Consider the following 22,528-nt stretch of genomic DNA (forward strand, 5'->3'; position numbering starts at 1 on the left):
ATACATCTGTTTTATATTGCATCCAGTGGCGGATCCAGAAAATTTCATAAGTGGGGGCCCACTGACTGACTTAAGAGGGGGCCTGCTCCAGTCACGCTTCAGTGATTCCCTATATAAGTAACCAAATTTCCCCCTCTGGCATCCATATTTACTTTCTTCACAAAGGGGAACTCCATTTATTCCTTCCTTAATTTGCAACTGGATTGTGCAACTCTACTAATATCATGCATCTGATATTATCTGTGAAGTGTGAATCTAAACAGTTCTACAATGTACTTCATGTAGTATGATACAAAATAACAAAGTCTGGTGCAGTTAAACAATTTTAATGATATGCTTTTCTCAAATACTCTTTAACAACATGATAATTTGCTACATCCAGTGTATATGTTTTAATACTCTATCTAAATCCTTTTAAAATTATACATATTCTAATTCACTTACAACTATTTATAATAATTTTAGGCCTAAATAGTTCTCTTGTATATAAGTTTTTGGTGTTTTGGAATAAGTTTAAATTTCTTTTGTCCTTAAAAACTTATTATCCTCCTGCTGATAATCTAGGAAAGAATAATTTCTCAAAATGATATACATATTTTTTTTCAATATCTACTAGTATGACAAGCACTTCATTCTGATTTAATTACACCATTTCAAAACAAACAAATCATGTACCTGTAATCTTGTGATATGACTAGACTAGAAATACTTTTTATGATGAAAACCTCTCTTATATACTAGTAAACAATTTTTCTTGTATGTGATTCAAGTAATTTGTTGAAATCAAGTAATATGTCAAGCTTGAGCAAATCTCAAACCACCTTTCAAAATTTTTCCAATTAGGAGAGATGAGATTTTAAATGATAAACTGATACAATTTCATGAAAAAAAAAACCAAATGGATTTAAACATTAGCAATAAATAATAAGTTTAAAATGCAACAAACATTTACATTAAAATTGTCAAAACTTTTTGAAAATGATTAAATCAAGCATTTGACATATTTAACAAGGGGTACAATCAAAATCACATGATGGATATACAAACACCGGAAGAAACCGTTTGAAAGGTAAGTAGTCGTATTTACTTGTTTATATCGATAAAATTTAATAAATAAGGTAGTGCACCGAATGTCGGATACTATCTAGTTTTGAAATACACAATTATCCTTGCTGGAAAGCGTGCAGTTAAGGCTAACACTTCAACACAGTTCCAAAATTTCGACGGATAACTGTGTCAAAGTGTTTTAAATAACTGCATGCTTTCTAGCAAAAACAATTGTGTATTTTAAAACTACATACTATCCGACATTCGGTGTGCCAACTTATTAATCAAAATTTAATTGATATAAACAAGAAAATGCAACTACTAACCTTTCAAGCGGCGAGTTCGACTGTAACTTCCGGTGTGTGTATATCCATCAGGTGATTTTGTTTGTACCCCTTGTATAAAGATGATAACAAAAATTACAATTTTCATATTTAAAAAACAATTATCAATCTTTAACAATGATATAACATATAGCATCTTTTGTTAACAACACAATCACCACAATCTTTTCTTTCAACTGTTCTGATACTGTAAATTTAAAACAATCTCAAAACACCTCCTACTACACAATTACAGTTGACTACTATTGCTATAATAAATATTCAACATCACTGTTTACACTTGATTCTGATTATTCAAATTATACAACAAATGAAAGACTAGAACCTATAAATTATTAAATAGAATATTCTACCATTTAAAACTACTGTGCGAGTATTCTCTTTTAGTGTGGTTTACAAACAGTTTAATTAAGAGGATTATACTCCTAAAACCCTTCATTTCTACCTTTTTTTTGTAATTCTTTCATTCATTTGAAAAGTTACTACAAATTACTTCATCTTTAGAGTGAGACTAACAAATGCAAGTTCTTATCCACAATACATGTTGCAATGCATATCGAAAATTTGTGAAAGTATTGTAACACATATGGCTTTCCTCTCTTTCATTTGAAATGTTTTATTTCAGATGAGCATTTTTTTATCATGTACAATCAATACAACCTTTCATGATCACTAATACAATACTTTTAAATACTTAACAAAAATTCAGCTTAAATGTTCTTTTTCTGTATTAAAAAGCATATGATATATTTAAAGTTTTTTTCTCCTCCATTTACTCAACAAACTGCAACTAGGTAATTTAGAAATTTGTCTATTCTCTTCGCACATGACAGGTTTTAGAAGGTACTTACAAAGTTAATACATCACTATAATTTTATCAAAATATTTTGGAATGTTGAAATATACGTAGAATGTGAGTAGGTTTGAGAAGTATTTCATGTATTACATAAATGATCTATAAATCAAAATAATGATAATAAAAAGCAAACTTTATAAATATAATTAAGTATAAATAATAACAATGTCATATTACGCAAGCACCAATGTTTGTATTTACAATAAAGATTCAGCAAAAAAAATAATAAAAAAACAAATCAAAAATGGTATTTTCAAGATTCTTGATGGACTTTTTTTATGAATTGTTAGATGTGGAAATCAAAATTAGAACTGCTAAGTTTAGGTTATTTACATTTAATTCACCGGAATTCCACCACTGTAATTTTGATTATAACAACTAACAATTTTTTTAAAAGCTTAAAAATATCTTCATAGAATTGACAATTTGCATGAAAATGTTTAACACTCATATTAGGTTAATTCTGTAATACTATTTTTATTCAAAGGTCAGAATCATATGTCATTTTATAAATATGCAATTAATAATATACAGCATACACAAATTCAAAAGGGATCAATAAATGAGAATACACTTATATTAAATTTATGCTTCTCTTATTTGTTTAAAGTATACAATAAGTAAGTATGATTTTCTCTTAAAATACATATATTAAATATGTAATAATATGAATTTGAAAAAAAATAAACATGATGATATAAATACAATTTTAAAGAAATAGAGAAAACACAAATCTAACTCTTTAAAGAATTTTAAACTTGCTATATGCTAGCATACAGACTTTTGAAAAAACACAAAAAAATATCCATAATTTTTTTTTTCTTCCCCAAATCCATTAAATTTTGTTCCCACAGTCCTGTGGACTTAATTCAAAATATGATAAAACCTCAAAAAACAAGTAAAATCAAGGAAAATTGGTAAACATTTATAAAATAAGATGAAACATGATAGTAAGCTGTTTATGCTGGTATATCCATTTGATATGTTACACCAAATTAAACCAAGGTGGGATAAAAGTCATGACCAAAGTTTGGAATACAGAGACAGTTATTCTTTTATAATCACAAGTAAAAATATCTACCACAGATATTCCGAATATAGAAAAATCTAATTCTTCCTGATTGTAGTCCTTTTACTATTGTCAAAGTACAGTTAGTAGGTGTAATCAGTTCAGGAATCTTATACTCATTTTCTGTTCTACATCTACTTTTTCCATTGCCTAAAAAAAAAAGGGTTTAATATTTCATTAAAGTATTAAAATTAAAAAATGCTGAGAGGCATAAATAGTTCATTTAATGTACCACTAGCTTGTCAACACATTAGGTTGTTAGATCAAACCCTGCACATAGTAGGTGCGTTTGACTATAAACTTAATTGTGTACTGTAGGATTGAAAGTTTTTCAAAGGAAGGTCAAGGTTTCTCACCAGAGAAATAAATTATTGCAATTTCAGTAAGATTTGCAACAGGTATATGTATTATATATCAAGAGTGTGAGTGCAATACTTTCCCAGTTGCGTTAATTCCCATTAATAAATACCTTGCAAATTTTCTAACTAACAGTATACAGTTTATATTATGTTATAATGCTACATGCATAATTGCTTTTGTCTTAAGTCATTTGATCTCTGGTGATAGTTGTCTCATTGATAATCATACCACATCTCCTTATTTTTTAAAGGTCTTAAGATATTGACACTAAAAGTATTACTATGGATTCATTAATATTCGTTGGATACCAATTTTCGTGGATTTCGTGGGTACAGGAAAACCACGAATTGAAATGTTCAACGAAATACACATTTTGTAAAGGAATGAGTGTACACTTTGCCAAAACCACGAAATTAAATATCCACGAATATGTAAGTTTTCCTCAAACCACGAAAATTGGTACCCACGAAAATAAATGAATCCACAGTATAAACCATACCTGTTTAAATTCATCAAAAGAGATTTGTAGATCACCATCTGTATCTGCTTCATGTATTGTTCTATCTGCTATACTTCCTAGCTGTAAATGTAAAGTAAGAATTCAAATTATAGATGCTTAATAGAAATATATGTATGTCTCTATATTATAACATAAGCGATGAAATTGAACCATTCATATATCATACAGCTTCTTTACAATTGTGATAATTAATAAAGTTGCATAAAAATTGATGAATAAGGAACTTGACTCAACAGATTTTGCTAACACTGTATTTTAAAATAATCTAGATATAAGTATTCTCTTTTATATAATCAATTAGTTACAATAACTTCCTTGATATAATCTAGTCCAAATACCCATTTGCTGTTATACCAGAAAACCAAAAAAATGTTTCATTATTTGCAATGGTGGACGTACTTTAAATTTGTGTACATTCATGTAAAATTAAACAGACCTGTTCTTCTGATATATTGGCTCCAACCATCATATGTAAAACTGCTAATAATTCATCTCTAGATATTTTATCATCACCATCTAAATCATACATTCTAAAGGCAACTGAAATATAAAGGGCTTATTGTAATGAATTGTTGACACATGTGAACCTAGCAAAACTTTCATTGTCAAAGGAACATAGTGAGAGGGCAAAGCCAAATAGTCTCCTTTGAAATATTTTATAGCTTTGATTGTATAAGAGTATACTGCCTTTCTCATGTACCCTGTAGTGGCAATGTTTATCTTAAGCATGTATTGTTGTTGAGTGCACATGAATACAGACATGTATGTGCATGATCAGATTTAATGGAAAAGAAATAGTCCTGATTCATTTAAAAATGATTAAGGGAGTTCGCTTCTCAGTTTCATAGTAATTAACTTTTTCAAAACACTAGTTAATATTGATAGGGAATTAATCAAGGAATCCAAAGAGCAAAAAAAATATAGAGGTCACTGCGCTTGTTTCTAAGATATGAGCCATTTACATTTTGGCAAGAAAATATTCTCTCTTGACTTTTCATAGCTTTATCATTGACAAGTTGAAGTTCTCAAAATCTGTTCAAAAGTAATTCAAATTTTATAAGACTTTTGCAGATCTGGCTTATCATTATACATGTAAAGTTTTTCATTAAGAAAAATGGGGGTCACCGGGCAAATTTCAAGGCATACAAATGGATAAAACCAGAGGATTCCGTGACAAGCCGGCTTCCTTAATATAATTATACTTTGTGATTAATTCAAATGTTTGTCTATCCTGATACTTTTTATAATCACATTGTTATGCATAAACATGCAGTATACATGTGTATATCAAAACTTACATTTCAGTTTTTCTTCCCTGGTATTCAACTTATTCTTACTCATTTTAACTTTTGTAGGTCTAAATCTAGCCAGTACATTTATAAACTGTCTGAAATTAACTGTCTCATCATTGCTGAAAAAAATAAACAATTTAAAAAGTTTTTCATTATATTCTTGGATACTTTTTCACACACACATGACAAATGAAGTTTTATACAACTAGTATATACATGTATATACCAAAAAAAGCCTATGAATCAGTGGCGGATCCAGAACTTTTTATAAGGGGGGGGGGGTGCAGTGATTGACCTAAGGGGGCACGCTCCACTTCAGTTATTCTGTATCTAATCAACCAAATTTTTCCCACAATAAGGGAGGGTGGGCCTCCCTAGCCCCCCCCCCCGAGCTACCTATGTAAATTGTAGGTAAAATTTTCCTTTTACAATCACTGGATGGAATATGGGCAAGAAAAGCATGTTGTGAAAAGTTCTTCAAACTTATTTTATCAAAGATTATTAATCTGCTAATAAAATGACACCTATTCCAGTATATTCAATGCAAAACATTTAGCAGCATTTCCAATGTCATATTAATTTTTCTATTCTTCGGCATATGAAAAATAAATCATTTCTTAAATATAAAATTTTAACATGTGCAATGTAGTAAAATAAGAATTTTCAAAAAAATAGATAAAAATAAATTTAAGGTGAGATAGTTTGTGAAATACTGGAAATATTTACTGTATATCTTACCAATGTGGATTTTATATAAACACAGTATAGCATGCTCAGTACCCTTGTCTTGGCCAATAATTGCATCATCAGCATGTTTATGATAAAATCTTCAGCTGCTTTGGTCAATAGTTTGAAGGGAAGACAGCCAAACAGTAGACCTTATACATGTACTAGAACAGCCAGTTCTTAAATTCATTATAACATTCTGGTGACTTATCTGTACTTACCTTTCTTGGAAGAAAGCATGCACTATTCTGTCACCAAGTGGGTTGATGGCTAACTCTGGAATTCTAAGGAAATCTTCTCGACTAAAAATATCAAAATGATAATTGTTGGTAAGTGCCTTAAAGCCATTAGTGCTGTAGTATGATTTATTATGTTTATTCATACATACTTTTTAAATTCTAAGTTTATAAAATTTAGTAAAATTTGTATAAATAATTTAAAAAAAGAAGATATGGTATGATTGACAATGAGACAACTGTCCACAAGAGACCAAAATGACACAGACATTAACAACTATAGGTCACTGTACAGCCCTTCAACAATGAGCAAAGCCCATACCACATGGTCAGCTATAAAAGGCCCCGATATGACAAGGTAAAACAATTCAAACGAGAAAACTAACAGCCTTATTTTTATCAAAAATGAACAAAAAACAACTATTTCACACATAAACAAACGACAACCACTGATTTACAGGCTTCTGACTTGGGACAGGCACATACTTAAATAATGTGGCAGAGTTTAATTTGCTTAAATTCCATATTAAGCACAAATTTGTTTTTGATAGTTATGGGTTATCCTATTTTTAATTTTTGGTTTTGTTCCTTGTTTTTTATACTATGAACATTTACCAAATTCTGTATGTTGTGCATCATTAAAGTGATGTAAATACAGCCAACTTTGTGTTTTTACATCTGATTTATCAACATTACAGTTGGTTTAAAGGCAAGTGAAAATAACAACATGCAAATTATACATATATATTAAGATTCACTTAATCAAAAAAAATCTTGGCAGTAATTATTTTAATGTAATCTATACTATACCTTAGAAATCCATTTCCACTTTTATCTAAACTTTCAAAGCGGCTATATAATCTAATAATTTGGTTTCTTGAGACTGAAAAATATTATACATAAATAAAATTCATGTATGCATTCAAGAAAGAATTGTATTCAGACTTAGTCAGAGTAACAAATAAATATTTGACCATTGGTCTGATGAAGATTTAAAGTTGCTGAGTGAATTTTATTAAATTATATGTGGAATAATGGAAATTTTATTAATAGTCATGATAGTCTTTGTCATGTTTGTCTTAACGTTAAATAAATTTCCTGTTCTGAAAAGTAGTTAATTGTGATTATAATAAATTTGAAGTGACAGGACACAAGTTTGATACACAGCTGGCATCACTTTAAAACTAGATTGAATGACAATTTATTGATATTAATAGAAATTATCAGGATAATAGTGAGTACAATTTTACATTAAGGTACAGTATTCGACAATTGATTGATTCGACAAGAGTTGATTTTTCCTTCAGGTTTTAATTCAATTCAATTAAAAAGAATGAATTGAATAGACATATTAACGATCGATTTATTCAACAAAACTTTAATGATAGATACGATCGATAACGATTGAACATTGTTTGTCGATTCAATCAACTCAATTTATTAATGATGGATACTCGATCGTAACGATTGATACGATCGATAACGATTGAACATTGTTTGTCGATTCAATCAACTCAATGCATATATGTACGTGTTATGACGAAGACTCGATCGTAACGATCGATAACGATTGAACGTAATATGTCGAATCAATTAACTCAATGTATTTTGATGAAGACTCGATCGTAACGATCGATAACGATTGAACGTCATATGTCGAATCAATCAACTCGATGTATTTTGATGAAGACTCGATCGATACGATCGATAACGATTGAACGTCATATGTCGAATCGATCAACTCAATGTATTTTGATGAAGACTCGATCGTAACGATCGATAACGATTGAACGTCATAAGTCGAATCAATCAACTCGATGTATTTTGATGAAGACTCGATCGTAACGATCGATACGATCGATAACGATTGAAGGTCATAGGTCGAATCAATCAACTCAATGTGTTTTCATGAAGACTCGATTGAACGCCATTTATGGAATTAATCAACTCAATTTGTAAATGGTAACTACTTTATAAATTTTATTTATAAAGATTTAACACAATAAGTTGTATTACTGTATTTCGCACATCAGCACTGATGGAGATAAACTCTATGAAAATAATGTATGTCGGAATGGGTACGGAGATGTATAGTGAACATAAAATGTACACACAATTGAAAAATATACAAAAGTTGAAGCATAGGAATTTTCTGTTTCAAAGACTTTTAACACTGATAAAACATTTTTAACATTAATGCAATTTTTTCATCAAAATCGAAAAGAGTTTTTAATTGCATATTTTACAAAACGGCAAAATACAGTTAAATTTTCTGAACTTATGACAAGGACAAGAAAACCAGTTCTGAAGAAGCTTTGTTCTTTTATAAAAAAATATAAATACTTGTGTTTGTACTCCTGGCTTGTAACTTTTGTAACCTCTCTCGCTTGTTTTGTACATATTGTAAAGATTTATTGTTGTATTTGTTATCTCTATACCGATGTAATACATATGCTTAATGAGAATAAAGATATATATAAGAAGGTTCATAGCAACAGTTTCAGGAGAGAAAAATATGAATTTGACAAAAATGTGTATTGTAGTAGCCAGTTTAAGACAGTAGACTAGTATACATTGAATGATCATTAAAATGATGAAACTGAAGTGAGTAAACAACCAACATGAACATTATTTAAAAAAATATTTATCAAATGAATATAAGAGGAAAGAGAGTTCAATGTGCCTGCTTGTGCTGTAGTTTGTAAATATATGCTGGCTTAATTGAGCATACATGTATAAAATTTTATTTAAAGCTTTATTTAATATAAGCCATCAAGCGTCATAGACTGTGTTTATGTGCCTTCTAGCGCCGTAGGCTGTGTCAATTTATCGCTTAGCACCGAGGTCTATGTTGTTGTGTCAGACTTAGGTTAGGGTTGGAGCAGGAACATATATATTACTGTATACTGTTCCCAGGTTGGAGTTTGGGTGACAGTAAGACTGTAATACATACGACTTTTAGCGCCGTAGCCTGTGTCAATATGCCGCCTAGCGCCGTAGGCTATGTTATTGTATCAGACGTAGGTTATGGTTATAGTTAGAGTAATAGTAAGACTGTATTAAATATACTTCTACCGCCATAGACTGTGTCTATATGTCACCGAGTGGTACCGTAGGCTATGCTTTTGTGTTAGACCTAGGTTAGGGTTAGATTTAGGGTTATAGTAAGATTGTAATGAATATGCCTTCTAGAGCCATAGGTTGTGTCAATATGTCGCATTGCGCCGTAGGCTATGTTATTGTATCAAACTTAGGTTAGGGTTTAAGTTAGAGTAATAGTAAGACTATATTAAATATGCTTTCTAACGCCATAGGCTGTGTCAATACGCCGCCAGCACCGTATGCACATGTTTATGACAATCTGTTCTCGTCAAAACTATGTTTAAACTATTTTTAAAAATTACACACTGAGATTTCCTAACGACGCACTGAGATTACAAAAATGAAAAACCCACACTGAGAATTGAAAATTACACAATATAACACCTAGTGCCATAGACTATTTTATTGTGTCATACTAAGGTTAGGGTTATATGACTTCTAGTGCCGTAGGCTATGTATATATGTCGCCGAGCGGCACGGTAGGCTATGTTATTGTGTCAGACTTAGGTTAACTTAGAGTTTAGGTTAGAGTAATAGTAAGACTGTATTAAATATGCCTTCTAGCGTCGTAGGCTGTGTTAATGTGCCTTATAGCGCCGTAGGCTGTGTCAACATGCCACCTAGCGCCGTATGCGTATGTTGTTGTATGAGACTAAGGTTATAAGAATATCTATTAAAATACAGAGTTGAATGAGTTGACCATATTTATCAACCGTGGCATAATGACCCCTCCATAATCGTATTGAATGAATACAATTTATACTTTCGTGATTAGTGCATAATTTTAATGAAGAGTTGACTGACTTGATTAAATTAATCAACTGTGGAACAATCGTAACGATTGAATACGATCGATACAATCGTGCAACATTTTAAATATGAAAAAAAATAGAGTTGACTGAGTTGATTAAATTGATCAACTGTGTCACAATCGTAATGATTGAATACGATCGATACGATCGTGCAACGTTTAAAATATGAAAAAAGAGTTAATTGGGTTGATTAAACTGATCAACTGTGGCACAAGTGTAACGATTGAAAACAATCGATACGATCGTGCAACTTTTAAAATGTAAAAAAAAATTAGAGTTGACTGGATTGATTAAATGATCAACCATGGCACAATCGTAACGATTGAATACGATCGATACGATCGTGCAACGTTTAAAATGTAAAAAAAATTAGAGTTGACTGAGTTGACTAAATTGATCAACTGTGGCACAATCGTAACGATTAAATACGATCGATACGATCGTGCAACGTTTAAAATGTAAAAAAAAATAAAGTTAGACTGAGTTGATTAAATTGATCAACTGTGGCACAATTGTAACGATTGAATACGATCGATATGATCGTGCAGGGTTTGAAAAAAAGAATAGAGTTGACAGTGTTGATTAAATTGATCAACTGTGTCACAATCGTAACAATTGGATACGATTGATACGATCGTGCAACGTTTAAAATATGAAAATAGAGTTGAATGAGTTGATTTAATTGATCAACTGTGGCACAATCGTAACGATTGAATACGATCGATACGATCGCGCAACTTTTAAAATGTAAAAAAATTAGAGTTGACTGAATTGATTAAATTGATCAACCGTGGCACAATCGTAACTATTGAATACGATCGATACGATCGTGCAACGTTTAAAATATAAAAAAAAATAGAGTTGACTGAGTTGATTAAATTGATCAACTGTGGCACAATCGTAACGATTGAATACGATCGATACGATCGTGCAACGTTTAAAATGTAAAAAAAAATAGAGTTAGACTGAGTTGATTAAATTGATCAACTGTGGCACAATCGTAACGATTGAATACGATCGATACGATCGTGCAACGTTTAAAATGTAAATAAAAAATAGATTTGACTGAGTTGATTAAATTGATCAACTGTGGCACAATCGTAACGATTGAATACGATCGATACGATTGTGCAACGTTTAAAATATAAAAAAATAGAGTTGACTGAGTTGATTAAATTGTTCAACTGTGGCACTATCATAAAGATTGAATACAATCGATACGATCGTGCAGGGTTTGAAAAAAATAATAGAGTTGACTGGGTTGATTAAATTGATCAACTGTGGCACAATCGTAACGATTGAATACGATCGATACGATCGTGCAACGTTTAAAATATGAAAATAGAGTTGAATGAGTTGATTTAATTGATCAACTGTGGCACAATCGTAACGATTGAATACGATCGATACGATCGTGCAACGTTTAAAATATGAAAATAGAGTTGAATGAGTTGATTTAATTGATCAACTGTGGCACAATCGTAACGATTGAATACGATCGATACGATCGTGCAACTTTTCAAATGTAAATAAAAATAGAGTTGACTGAGTTGATTAAATTGATCAACCGTGGCACAATTGTAACAATTGAATATGATAGATACGATCGTGCAGAGTTTGAAAAAAGAATAGAATTTATCCTAATAAAAGCACAGTTGACTGAGTTGATACATCCTGACATGAATGATCAACTGTGGCACAATCGTAACGATTGAATACGATCGATACGATCATGCAACGTTTAAAATATGAAAATAGAGTTGAATGAGTTGATTTAATTGATCAACTGTGGCACAATCGTAACGATTGAATACGATCGATACGATCGTGCAACGTTTAAAATGTAAAAAAAAATAGAGTTGACTGAGTTGATTTAATTGATCAACTGTGGCACAATCGTAACGATTGATTACGATCGATACGATCGTGCAACGTTTAAAATATGAAAATAGAGTTGAATGAGTTGATTTAATTGATCAACTGTGGCACAATCGTAACGATTGAATACGATCAATACGATCGTGCAACTTTTCAAATGTAAACAAAAATAGAGTTGACTGAGTTGATTAAATTGATCAACCGTGGCACAATCGTAACGATTGAATACGATAGATACGATCGTGCAGAGTTTGAAAAAAGAATAGAATTTATCCTAATAAAAGCACAGTTGACTGAGTTGATACATCCTGACATGAATGAAGTATGTTTATTTCGTACAACAATTGATTGAATCGACAAACTGATACAATCGAGTACAGTTGACAAGATAATTATACTACAAAATAAAATATGTCGAATCAATCGATTGTCGAATACTGTACCATACTCCAATTTTAACACATGTCCATTTCTGTATCGTATCTTTATTAATATGAGCCAACGATAAAATTGGCTACAAGTATGTAGTGTCAAGTCCCATCAATATGTATGTTCCTGCTCAGAAGAACAATTATAATAAATATTTATCAGAAACTACATGTAGATCAAATATTTTTTCTGCAGGATTGTACCATGTGTACAGGAATCAAGGTGAATTGACACAGATTCATCACATAAAATCTGTTTTTAAAATAGTTTAAATATAATTATCAATTTCATGCACAGAATGTTCTCAAAATATTGTATACATAATACACACTCAGGAATGTCATGACATGAGTAAACATGGTAAAATTTTAAATGTAAAAAAAAGCTAAATTTTACAATTAAAAATAAATTATTATGTCTTACATCCTGTTTCATTTTGTATTTCTTCAATCTCCTCGTCTTGCAGCTGTATAGATGCCCGAGCTCCCATGTTATTACTAAACACACAACAAAATTGGTTATCAGAATTCCTGAAAGGTGCCCTTTCTGTTTACACTAGGAAGACAAAAGGTGAAGGTCAGAATCGATAGCACACATGAACATTAAATTAGAATACAAATGAATTGATATTAAAATTATTTCGTTCAATACTTCTAAATAAAATGATAAATTAATGAATTTATCCAGAATATTTTTTCTATACTATTGTTGCCTCATTAATATTTCGTTTTCTTTCCGCGCTGTACATCAATTTTCTTTCGCAAATCTCGGAAGTCTTCAATCCAATCAGAGGATTTTGCCGCTGGGCTGTCAAAATTGTGTTCCTGAGTCACTTCCTTGTTTATCAAACAATTGTCCGTTAATTGCAATTATGGATACAATTTCCGCTGCATATTTTGCATCTATAAATCCCCTTACACGTAAAATTGTTCAGGAAACGCAAATGGTCAAATCACTCTTCTCTGAAAAATGGGAAACTTTTGATGAAAAAAGACAAGATCACATTCTTGATGATTATTTTGTCCATCCAGATGTTCGCGAGAGATATAAAGATTGTGGTAAAGGGGACAATTACCCAATATCTTATCCAGTCCTCAAGGTTCAGATGGGGGAAAAGATTGTTGTTGATGAAACAAATGATGTAAGAACAAAGACAAAGTGTATGCATAGTTTGTCAGGTCATAATGACATTGTAAACAGGATTGAATTTTCCTCAAATTTGTAAAAGATCCCTCAAACCTTTTCTGTTCTGACAATAGAGATCCACGACCTCAAGTTGCTTAAATCCCTTCAAACATTGACTTTGTATGCCAGTTAAATATCAAAATTTATGACAAGCACAATGATTTTAATTTTGCTATACTATAGTCAACTTTCCATTTCTGTGTAGCAACATCACATCGGCACCAGTATATTGAGTATATATATATGTGTCTCAATTGATATGATACTCTAGAGCTAGCTCAAAGTACATTTATTTTTTTGAACGAGGAATACTGCTTTCTCAAAAGTTGCTAAGACAAGGCTATAAATCAATCAAATTAAGGTCATCACTCAAGAAATTTTCGGTCGCATCATGAGCTGATTGGCCATTATGACAAAAGTGTCAGAAATCATATCTGACATTCTTCCTCAGTCATAGTAACCTTCTATCATTACCAAACTGAACAAAGAAATAACAAGGTGGGTGCGGTATACTGTGCCGGAAATGCTTACCCTTCTGGAGTACCTGATTTCACTCTCGATTTATAGTGGAGTTTGTGTTGTTTCTTATTTATTATTCATAACTGTTGATGTCAATGTCTTTTGGTTTTGTGAGTCTTTGTTAAATACTTGGTTTTGATTGTTATTGTCTATATCCTAATATAATAATACATACATGTAGATAATGAAAATAAATGGTTAAATCTATCTGAACAATTTTCTGTAAATGAAGAAATCACTTTGATTATATACAGACAAGTAAATTCAATTAGAATAGGTTTTTTTTTTTGAAGTAATAACAGTGTACTTTAAGAAATTAAGTGCAATTTTACTCAGATTGATATAAATAAGAAGATGTGGTATGATTGCCAAAGAGACGACTCTTCACAAGAGACCAACTGAGTGAAATGACAGAAAAATGAAGAACTATAGGTCACCTTTCGCCTTTAACAATGCAAAGCCCATACCACATATAAAAAAGAAGATGCGATATGATTGCCAATGAGACAACTATCCACAAAAGACCAAAATGACACAAACATTAACAGCTATAGTCGGCTTTAAAAGGCCCTCAAATGACAAATGTATAACCATTCAAACAGAAAATTAACGGCTAATGTATGTACTAAAATTGAACGAAAAACAAATATGTAACACATCAACAAATGAGTTCAATATGACCCCTGGCCCATTTGGAAAAATATTAAGAAAGTGTTAACTAGCAACAATAAAACATTTTTTTCAATATAAACCATGAAAACTGACATTCATAAGGGATGTCCACACAACAATTAGGTTAGTAGTCTACTGAGCAAAAGTCTATTAACATGATTTATGTCTTTCATACTTAAAAATGAAGCTGCCTTTCAGTTACTGGGACTTGGCATCTTGATTTTTTCAGCTGGGCTAGAATTGTTGAAGGATCATATTCTCAGGGTATTGCAAACTTACAGCAGTCATGTTATTAATAATCTCATATCTTCCATTTGTAGCGCATGTACATGTACTGTGTATAATGTACATGTGCATTCCATCTTTTATAAAAAGGTTATGGCCTACTTTTAGTGAAAATTATTTTATTTTACAGTTTTGGACATGGCAAGATGAATTTTCTGGACCATTTTCTTGGAAAACTAAGGTTTGTATTCATGAATATTAGAACTGCTAGGAATTTTGAAATATAAGACTAAAAAACCACTTGTAATGACACACAAAAATACATTTGGAGAATTCACCAGCTTTCAGGGTTTTACTAAGGTGAGTCGTTGAACCCTTGATTAATGACCTCATTTTCAAAACTGGTTAGTCTAAAGATGGGTCAAGATTGAAAAATATTGTGTGAACTGTACATATATATAGAGAGAATATCATGGCTTTTTCAATAACACATCAGTATCAACCCGAGACACCAATATAATCCCAAGAGCTCTGCTCAAGGGATTAAATTGGTTGAGGGTTGATATGGTGTGTGATATTGAAAAAGCCATATCATATACACTTTATTATATATACATATACCTCAAGTAGATGTTTTTTATGTAACATGACGTCATACAGATAAGCAGGTTTGAAATGAAGTCATACAGATAATAGGTTTGACATGACGTCATACAGATTATCATGATTATAGGTTTGACATGACGTCATAAAGATTAGGGATTTTGCAACAGTGACTGCAATCGATGACATGAGGTCATACAGATTAAAGGTGTGATAAAGCTTTTGCAACCATGCTGATATCGATATCATCATGTGTGGCTGATACAGCACGCTTGCCATTGAATGTATTACACATACAATTTATCTGTATTTTCTACAAAGTATATAATAAATATATATCTATCATGTATATCATTTAATAGCCAAAGTTTAAAAAAAACACCATTTGTTTGCACTAATTTTTTTTATGGTAGAAATTAAAATAATAATTTTAATTGCATTAATTGGACCACATGTTTAGTAAAAAAAAAAAATTTTAATTGCAATAAAAAAAAATATTCTCCTTGTTTTACTTTTCATGGCCAAAAATAATAATTTTAATTGCAATAAAAAAAAATATTCTCCTTGTTTTACTTTGATGAGTCTTGCATTAATTGGACCACATGTTTAGTAAAAAATAATTAGATGTACAAATGTATGCATAGCAGTTTTACAAACACTAATTCAAACCTTTGAAAAGCTTAATATATTCCTTAATACCTTAAAAAATAGAACATGATTAAAACAATCAGCTGATTTTTACAGAGTTACCTCCTTGTTGATTTATGTACCAGTCCACCTTAATATTTTATCATTTAGAGTCAACAAGATCTTACCTTATTAGACCTGGAACCAGAGCAGATGACAAGACAATCCAAAACAAGAAGACGAAGCTCCAGAGATTTGTCCGAGGAAGCATCACGAGAAGCCCCAAAAGAATTTGAAGTAATGGAACCAGGAAAAAGTTTGTGGAACTCTGAATTCAAAAACCTAAAAGATGTTGTCTTAACCAAAGCACACAATGAAAAGGCTGATATCGAAAATCTCCTACCTCAGAAAAAATTAAACACAAAGAATGATAATTCGCCAGAAGAAATTAATTATGCATTTAATAGAGATAGCTTTATTGAAACTGATGAACAAAAAGGTGGAAATGGTAAAACAGATTCAAGTTACTATTCAAATTACACCGAAAAGAGACCTGCAGAACAAGCAATAGCATCAAATGGATCTGTTTCTAAAAGAAAACATGATATTGAAATGTCTGTATTTGAAAATCCAATGATTTCACATGTGGTTGAGGACGAGGATAGCTTAAGTAGTGCAACCACTTCGCCATCACATCGGCCTTTATTGAAAGGTTTTAATGCTGATGGGTCTCCTTCAAGAAAACCATTATTGAAAGGAGACAGCCAGGAAAGTTATAGTTCTGGAAAATCTCAGTTGTACGAACCGCCAGCACAAAGTATTGATCATGAAGACAGATTGGATGGTAGAACAAACGACAAGTCGCATCTAGTTTCTAATGTGGATTATGAAGATACTGAATTGATAGCAGTAGATATGAACAAGGGCTCATACTCACTAAATGATTCACATGGTTCCATGGTAAGATTATTTGGTATTGTAACTTTGATTGAAAAAAATGACCACAATTAAAAAATGCTTGACAAAACTTGCAGAGTTTTAATCAAAAAGAGTAAACTGAATTGGTTGCAGAAAATTACTATGATTTCTTTTTCAAATAAAACGTCAAGAGTGTTTGCAAGAAGTTATCATAATGACTTTGCATCAAAATGAAGTAGAAAGTCCAGAAAGGAAAATGATTCCATTTTGTACTACATTTGCTAAAAATGTCAATGTAATAAAAAGAATGCATTGTATAACTAATCCAAGAACTGACAAATTAAAAAAAAATATCCAACTAATTACCGAAAAAGTGAAAGTGAATTACATGTATCACTGCAGTTGGGTAAGAGTTGATTTTTTTTTTATGTTTGAATTCTTTGATTAACTCTTTTATACTATAAATGATTTATAATTGATTTCAATTTTGTCTATGAGTTTTTCTGATTAAAACCATTGGAATTGACATTGATCCCTAGTCAAATATGATAGTACTTGTCACATCAAATTTGGGTTCACACTGTAAGGGATAGTGCCCAAGTTGTAGATCTTTAACATGTTTAATGTAAACTGTTGAAATTAATTTAGACTTCTGTTTTTCTCAATAATCTAGGTGGAATTTTAGGTGAATTTTCTTACAAATATGTTCTAAAAAGTCAGTATTTTCATTTCCTTAATTATTTTATGCATTATTATAATAATAAATACATTTTACTTTTCTCCTTGGTTATAAGCATGACTTAAATATTTATTAATAAGATTCTTAATTATTTAAAACTTGTAGTCTTGAGTTTATAGGTGTAATTGTAAAAGCTTTTTCCTCTTTTTAATTTGATTCAATAAAATTACAACTTATAACATTGTAATATTAAATACTTACATAGCCACAAAGTTACATGCATAAAACTATGTTATATACATACATTTATGTACTTTTTTCTTCACTTGTATATTTAAGGAATGTATAAAAGTGGATTCATTTATTTTTATATTAGGGAACCAATTTTCATGGATTAAAAAAATGCCTTATTGTAGATATTTTTATGTCTTTGCTTATTCAAACTTTGTTTACAAGTTTGTGATAAAATGTTTACTTTGTTGAACATTTAAATTTGTGATCTAAAAATGTACCTAATTCATTGAAGATGAGTTCCGTAAAACTGGTATCCATGATAAATAATGAAACCACAGTATTAAGTTACTTGTATATATTAGGTGCTTTCAAAATCGATATTTTGAACTGTTTGATACTCTACCAGACACCAACAATTTCAAAACTATTTACTAATTTATTGATATTAAATACACAAAAAAAACGTCAAAAATATGAATACTATTTGAATAAATTCATAAGATGTCTTTCTGCTGACAGTTACATGTATATTTAGTGAAGTAGAGATGTGCATGTTAACCATATGTTGTCTGCATTTTAACAAAAAACTTGGACATTATCAGAAATTTAAGCATTTATTTATTTATTAAAAAAAATGATAATGGCTTATTAAGGATTTGTTTGTTTTGTTTCATACTATACACTCTGTTTTAGATAAAAAAAAATGTTTCTCTAATTTCAGAGTTCACTTAATCTTCAAAAGACTGGATTTGATTTTCTTGACGAATGGTAGAAGGACACTCCCTTAGAAAAACAAAGGAGAAGGATCAGAAATGTTATGATTGAAAAAAATCTATATTATTGTGATATTTGCAACTGGTCAAACTTTGCATGTTTTTACTCTGTTATCTTACAGAGAAGAAATTATTACACCTTACACATTGTTTTAACTGTTCAGATATATTGTGTAATTTGAAAAAAGAGAACGTAAAAAAAAATGTGATGGCATGAGAAATTAATTGCTGTATGAGAATTTCACCAGAGTTTCATTGGCAATTTTACATTTTTCATGTTCATTTACCAAAAATTAAGAGGTAATATTTTACCACTTGTGTTCAGCCAAATAGTAGTTTATAATTAGTTAGCATTTTTAAAATAACAATAACTGGTTAGAATGAAGCTTCATTTTTATTTCGAGGGGGTCCAGTTGTTTTAGTAGTTCATCTACAGTAATCACTAGCCTCTCTACTCTGAGGTTGTGTGTTCAAAACCCCTGTAAAATAAGCTAATACATTGTAGATTTCAAAATTATATTACGGTATATTGATGTTTGACAAGGATTTGCATAAAATGATGGGCAGACTGCAATTAACTTTAAACTGGAATTTTATATCCAAAAAAAGAACATTCATGACTGCACATGCGCTCCATTACAATGTTACAACAATGCATATATAGGCATATTTAAAAAAAATAAACAAGAAGCTTGATTTACTTATAAGTTTCATTAAATGTAGTTATAAGAATGAAATAATTATTTGATTGTAAAAGTGTTGATTGTATAAACACTTTTTGGTATGAATAGCAGTTGATGATTTTACACCCAAACAAATATGCAAAAAGAAGCATTAAGTTTACTAGACATATTTAAAAATCTTCCCATCTTTAATCTCAGTACATATTTTCTTGTCGCAATAATCTTGGTGGTATTATCTTAATATATTTTATTGTTTATTATTGAATGTTTTTAGTTCGAGTACCCAAATTTTAAAGTTGTGCTTGTAAAATCAAATTTGTAGGTATTTTCTAGCTGCGGAACCGTAGCTCATAGGTCCTTATGTTATTTTTTGACTATTTGCGGACCATAGAGCTACGGATTTTTCCTATTTCTATGGTCCGCAAATAGTCAAAAAATAACATAAGGACCTATGAGCTACGGTTCCGCAGCTAGGTATTTTCCAATGCAATGGTAATTATTCTAAATGAAAAGAATTTTATTTGAATACCTAGCAAGAACTATTCTCATGGTATTTTGTGAAGTATTGGATTAATACGTATACATAGAATGATATATTTATTTATTTACATGTATATTAAAATTGTACTCTTTGTTGATGTTTATTTTTGTTAAAGAGGAAAGTTGTAGTGGAGGGGTTACTTGTTATCTGCATCTCAATGAACAAACCACTAGGCCAGTTTAAATCAAATGTTAAGTGTGCAATTACATAGATGATGTGTTTTTTTATATATCAAATATTTTTCATGTAATTTATAGGTTGTATATTTGTTTATTATTTTTATACATGTAGTTTGTTATTATGTCTCAGTATATATACACAATAAATATTTCAATAAACATAAACTTAAACAGTGAGTGTCTTAATATAGCATTTCTCAATATTTGTTGTCAGTGATATACATTTCTCTAATTTCTGTGCTATTTTCACATTTTCTGACCGGTGTGAGAAAAATGTTTCTCTAATTTTTGTGCTATTTTCACATTTCCTGAGCGGTGTGAGAAAAATATTTCTCCTCATTAGTGAAAAATCTGTTCTCGGCAAATGATTAGTCGAAATTTGATTATGACGTCTAAATGTTTTGTTTCCTTCTCAATTTTCCTATTGTGACGTCATGAAAAAAGGCGACAATGCCTGATGACGTCACATATAAAGAGCACAAGTTTTTGAAAATCTTTGAAAAGAAAGATAAAAAAGCATTAGAGTAACAGATTCCGACACTATAACTCGTGTATTACAATATCTCTCCACTCTCAACAGTTAAATTTCATTATTTAAAGAGCTCGGCAAGCCTCGAGCTATAGATAATAAAATTTAACTGTCTCGAGTGGAGAAAGATTGTTATACACTTGTTGCAGTGTAAGAATCTATATTTCTCCTCACTAGTGAAAAATCTGTTCTGGGCAAATTATTGGTTGAAATTTAATTGTGACAGTAAATTTTCTTGTTTTCTTCTGAATTTTCTTATTGTGAAGTCATGATAAAAGGCGCCTATGCCTGATGACCTCACATCTATATCTCTCACACTTTTAGAAGTTTAGTTAAAGAAAGGCAAAAGATAACAAAGGGAAATTCAAAATCATAAGTAAAAAATAAACTGACAACACCATGACTAAAACAGAAAGATTCCGACTGTACACAAAACCCAATATAAAAATCTAAAGGCTGAGCTGCTGCAACATGAACCCAACCCATCCAACTATGGGGCTGATCTCTGTGCTCCAGATAATTAAGCAAATCCTGCTCCACTAAAGCAATTGTTGTGTAGCTCATATGTGTACAAACCTAGTAACAAATCAAATTCAGTTGGTCACATTTGGGGAAAAGAGGATCGGACATAACCATAACCAACAGATGCTGTCTGTGTTATTAATACACAGTAATTGAGAGCTGGACATATCGGAGACACCTGTCTGCTGTTACAGATGTCTAGGTGTTCCATTCCCTCATTAAGGAATACTCACATGCTCTAGGTCTCATTTTATTCATATGAATACTTGAAGAGTACTTCTTGCCTTGCCTTACAAGACGTGTGAACTTCAGTCTGCTGGCAGCAATGGCATAAACTTTTGTATAAAGCTGTATATTTCAAAAGGAAGAAGACCAGTGGATGCATCATAACTTGTATGCAGATACATTTGTTACATTTGTTACGAAATTTCATTCTGTCAAATGTCAATTGTCCTTGACCTTATTTTCATGATTCTGCAACTGCATGAACAGAAATCACAGTTTTTTGTCATTTGATATACTATCTATGATTTTTTCGTAACTATAGTTGGTATATGGCTTTCTTGCTAGGTCTACATGTGGTCTCCTTAACGTCAACCTCATTTAATAGATCATTGATCAAAGTAAAGTTTATATGGTCAAGTACTTTTATCTGAGATTCTATAAGTGATAGGTCAAATATGATTGTTATATGGAATGATCATTAGATGTACATGTCCAACTGGTTTCATCTGTCCTTGACTCATTTTCATGGTTCAGTGAACAATGTTTTGGGAGTCAACTTTATCAAGGAAACTTTAAGCAAGATGGCCTCCAATTCCATGTATGTAATGATGTACTTTTCTAACATATATCATATGACCTATCGGATAATTCTAAGTGTTTGGTGTGTATCTTATATGCTATAAGCAATAAGGCCACTTTTTTGTGTATGGAATGATTGTAAGATGTACACATGGTCTGGCATG

General features: G+C 30.8%; 2 protein-coding genes across 2 annotated transcripts; one reads left to right on the forward strand and one right to left on the reverse strand.

The window, feature by feature from the left end:
• Positions 1-3,307: 3,307 nt before the first annotated feature.
• On the reverse strand, positions 3,308-13,349 carry LOC134710983 (calcineurin B homologous protein 1-like). The gene is made up of 7 exons (XM_063571406.1): positions 13,095-13,349; positions 7,261-7,333; positions 6,436-6,516; positions 5,495-5,607; positions 4,633-4,736; positions 4,176-4,256; positions 3,308-3,466 (listed from the first exon to the last, which is right to left on the reverse strand). The coding sequence occupies exons 1-7, from the start codon at positions 13,159-13,161 to the stop codon at positions 3,413-3,415; spliced, it is 573 nt and encodes a 190-aa protein (XP_063427476.1). The 5' UTR covers positions 13,162-13,349; the 3' UTR covers positions 3,308-3,412.
• A 78-nt stretch (positions 13,350-13,427) lies between these two features.
• Positions 13,428-20,680, forward strand: LOC134710982 (uncharacterized protein C1orf198-like). The gene is made up of 5 exons (XM_063571405.1): positions 13,428-13,812; positions 15,463-15,513; positions 16,674-17,462; positions 19,055-20,111; positions 20,264-20,680. The coding sequence occupies exons 1-4, from the start codon at positions 13,543-13,545 to the stop codon at positions 19,103-19,105; spliced, it is 1,161 nt and encodes a 386-aa protein (XP_063427475.1). The 5' UTR covers positions 13,428-13,542; the 3' UTR covers positions 19,106-20,111; positions 20,264-20,680.
• The last annotated feature ends 1,848 nt before the right edge of the window (positions 20,681-22,528 follow it).

Source organism: Mytilus trossulus, chromosome 3 (genome assembly GCF_036588685.1).
Source record: "Mytilus trossulus isolate FHL-02 chromosome 3, PNRI_Mtr1.1.1.hap1, whole genome shotgun sequence".
Taxonomy (NCBI): domain Eukaryota; kingdom Metazoa; phylum Mollusca; class Bivalvia; order Mytilida; family Mytilidae; genus Mytilus; species Mytilus trossulus.

What these genes read in the sequence shown, in the direction of transcription:
- LOC134710983 (XM_063571406.1), bottom strand. Translation starts at nt 13,161, where the DNA reads ATGGGAGCTCGGGCATCTATACAGCTGCAAGACGAGGAGATTGAAGAA. An exon ending in AATACAAAATGAAACAGGAT is followed by an intron (nt 7,334 to 13,094) that starts GTAAGACATAAT and finishes AATATTTTTCAG; the next exon opens with TCTCAAGAAACCAAATTATT. An exon ending in CAGGGAAGAAAAACTGAAAT is followed by an intron (nt 4,737 to 5,494) that starts GTAAGTTTTGAT and finishes TTTATATTTCAG; the next exon opens with TTGCCTTTAGAATGTATGAT.
- LOC134710982 (XM_063571405.1), top strand. Translation starts at nt 13,543, where the DNA reads ATGGATACAATTTCCGCTGCATATTTTGCATCTATAAATCCCCTTACA. An exon ending in TTGTTGATGAAACAAATGAT is followed by an intron (nt 13,813 to 15,462) that starts GTAAGAACAAAG and finishes TTTATTTTACAG; the next exon opens with TTTTGGACATGGCAAGATGA. An exon ending in CATTTTCTTGGAAAACTAAG is followed by an intron (nt 15,514 to 16,673) that starts GTTTGTATTCAT and finishes TTTATCATTTAG; the next exon opens with AGTCAACAAGATCTTACCTT.